Here is a 2,904-nt window from a genome sequence, read left to right as displayed (position 1 = left end):
TGGGCTCCATAGCTGTGATTCAGTATGAGGAGACGCAAGAAAAGATGTGTAATAATCAGTGCAAGTGTTATTTGGGTGCTCGTCTATGACGTTTTGGCCATTAGGCTTGTTCGTTGTGCTTTGAACTGTAAACTCTGGCGGGCGCGCCTGGTACGCTGTGCTGAACGCTGTTGAGTGCTTTATGCAAATAAAGCAGGGGAAACCTTTCATCTAAAAAAAGGTAGCTAGTTAACATAAACGAAACAATAAGTAAGAAAAAAAATCAATGATGTCAATTACCTCTGGCTGAGGAACAGATTGTCCCACCTGTGGCAAGAAACCACCATTTTAGAGTTCCATATTTAATAGTTTTTTATATTCAGAAAGATGAGTCCGTTAAAGGAAGAATACCTCTATGTCTACCCCGGTCAGCAAATACTCATGTGTTGTTGGAGAATTCATCCGTGCAGCCTTCCTCCTAATTGGCGTACAGCTACCCCCTGAGCACCTCTCTTCCTTGGATCCGATGTAGAAGTTTCTACCCGATGCAGATGACAACCTCTTGTCTTGACGCAGTGGAACCTCGAACCTAAAAAGAGAATCAACAGATCAACAGATTAACAAAAACCAAAAGGGCAAGGCAGGTCCAACACATGAAAAAGGCACAAAAAGTTTTAACATTTACCGACCTCTGTTGTGTGCTCTCTCAAATACGACCCTTTTTGGGTTATCAGGGATCTTATCGACCAACTCCATCCAATAACTTAGCACATTTAGTCAAAATCATTTTAGAATACCACATTTCTGTCATGTACATCGTATATTTACGAATGCACTCAAAACAAGAATGTAGTTGCAATTGGCTCATTATGTATTCTGCAAATGAGAGTCCGAAAGGAAATCAATATAACAGCACCACCAGTGGGACTCTTGACAACAGGACGTGATCGACATGTCTCACTTAGGTGGTGCCCCGCTTCATACCCAAGGAGCCTCACAGGTAGTAACAAAGGTAGTTTCTTTAAATTCGTAGGCTCCACGAACTAACGATCATAAAGATTATAAGTAATCGTGCATATCATATATTTGCAGGGTACGAGTTGCACACACCGGCAATAAGACCACACCGACGCAGTGGTGAATCTAGGATTTTGTTTTAGGGTATGCCGCCAAAAATTTTTCATATACAATTCGGTAAATTTATTTCAGCAATTCGGTAATAATTGTAAAATTGACAACATGATTCGATATATATGCACTAAATAACACAATAAGGTTTAAATTCATGGATTAAGTTCAAATCATCCACTAAGTATAGTATAAATAGTTCAAAAGCCATATCAATAATTGAAATAAGGCATAAAAGAGAATCAGAGACTTACAATGTTATTTTTGTGACTATTTTATTCGACGCTTTCGAAGGGACATAAATGTATTTATTATATCATCTTCATCAACTTTAAAGAAAATATCCCGCTCAATGAAAGTGACTAGATAGTCATCCAGAAGACTATCTCCCATCTTATTTCTTAACTTTGTTTTCACAAAAACTATTGCAGAAAATACCCTTTCAACACTTGCCGTTGCCACAGGTAGAAGCAATATCAATTTGAGGAGCTCATAAACCATATTGTACGCTTTGTGCCTCTTTGTTTCAACAAGCTTAACTGAGAGATCAACAATATTGTCTAGACCTTTGAAGCTATCATCATGTCTCATGTCATCAATATAATTATCTAGCTACAACTCAAGTTTGAGCAAATTATTATTTGAGAACTCCTTTGGATAGAACTCGGCTAGTCTACGTAGCTTCTGTGCATCAAAAGAAGCAAATGACTTGGAAGGACTGAAGGCCGACATACAAGACAACAACTCCATATTAATCTCATCAAATCGATTATCAAGTTCTTGACTTATTTGATCAATGACACCAATATATACTTCTCTTCTAAAGTGGTCATCATTGGTTTGCTTTTGGGCACGAGCTTTCCTTGCTGATTTTCCATAAGGAACATAATAACCATCCATAGCATGAACTTCAACACCATGTTTATCGCAAAATGAAGTGACCTTCTCAAGAAAATTATCCCAACCATCAGACCTCAATTTTTGCATTCTTTTCTTTGCCACATTAACAAGTGATATTGCATTAAAAATATCTTGGTCCCTTCTTTGCAAACACTCAGATAACTCATTTGTATATCCAAGAATAATATACATTAAGTGTGCAAAGAAAACAAACTCAAAATTCTCAAACGCTCCGGTCACAAAATGTATTTTAGTCCAATCATCCTTATATGCAGGATCATCCCCAAGATCAACCAGTTCATCATGGATTGCTTCATACATAGTAATGATGCTGCATACAGTTTTGTAATGAGATCCCCATCGGGTATCTCTAAGCCTAGGTAAACCCATCTCTTGATGTAATCCAGTTCCAGATTCAATTTCACCATAGTCAAGTGCTTTCTTGACATTCTCAAGCCTAGCATTTCTAAGCATGTCATGACGTTTATAGGAAACTCCAACAATATTCAACAAGATAGATATTTGATCAAAAAAAAAGTCTTGCAATTAGTATTTCCCTTGGCAACAGCAACAAGAACCAATTGGAGTTGATGAGTAAAACAATGAATATAATAAGCAGAAGGTGATTCTTGCATGATCAATGTTTTCAACCCTTTAATATCTCCTTTCATATTGCTAGCCCCATCATATCCTTGACCACGGATTTGAGTCATAGTCAAGCCATGACTAATAAGTAAAGCTTCAATTGCATCCTTAAGTGATAAAGAGGTAGTATCATCTACATGAATAACTCCAATAAAATGCTCGCATGGCCTTCCCAATTTATCAATATAACGTAAGCAAAGAGCTAGTTGTTCTTTATGTGATATTTCACTAGACTCATCAGCTAAAATTGCA

The 2,904-nt window shown here is 37.2% G+C and overlaps 1 protein-coding gene across 1 annotated transcript; it reads right to left on the bottom strand.

Annotated features, from left to right (window-relative positions):
• Positions 1-275: 275 nt before the first annotated feature.
• Positions 276-2,481, bottom strand: LOC136499802 (uncharacterized). The gene is made up of 4 exons (XM_066495326.1): positions 1,785-2,481; positions 777-855; positions 488-568; positions 276-306 (listed from the first exon to the last, which is right to left on the bottom strand). Exons 1-4 carry the CDS (start codon positions 2,479-2,481, stop codon positions 276-278), a joined length of 888 nt encoding a protein of 295 aa, XP_066351423.1.
• Positions 2,482-2,904: the final 423 nt, after the last annotated feature.

Source organism: Miscanthus floridulus, chromosome 13 (assembly GCF_019320115.1).
Source record: "Miscanthus floridulus cultivar M001 chromosome 13, ASM1932011v1, whole genome shotgun sequence".
Classification (NCBI taxonomy): domain Eukaryota; kingdom Viridiplantae; phylum Streptophyta; class Magnoliopsida; order Poales; family Poaceae; genus Miscanthus; species Miscanthus floridulus.
The sequence above is the reverse complement of the archived record's forward strand: the minus strand, read 5'-3'. Positions and strand labels throughout refer to the sequence as shown.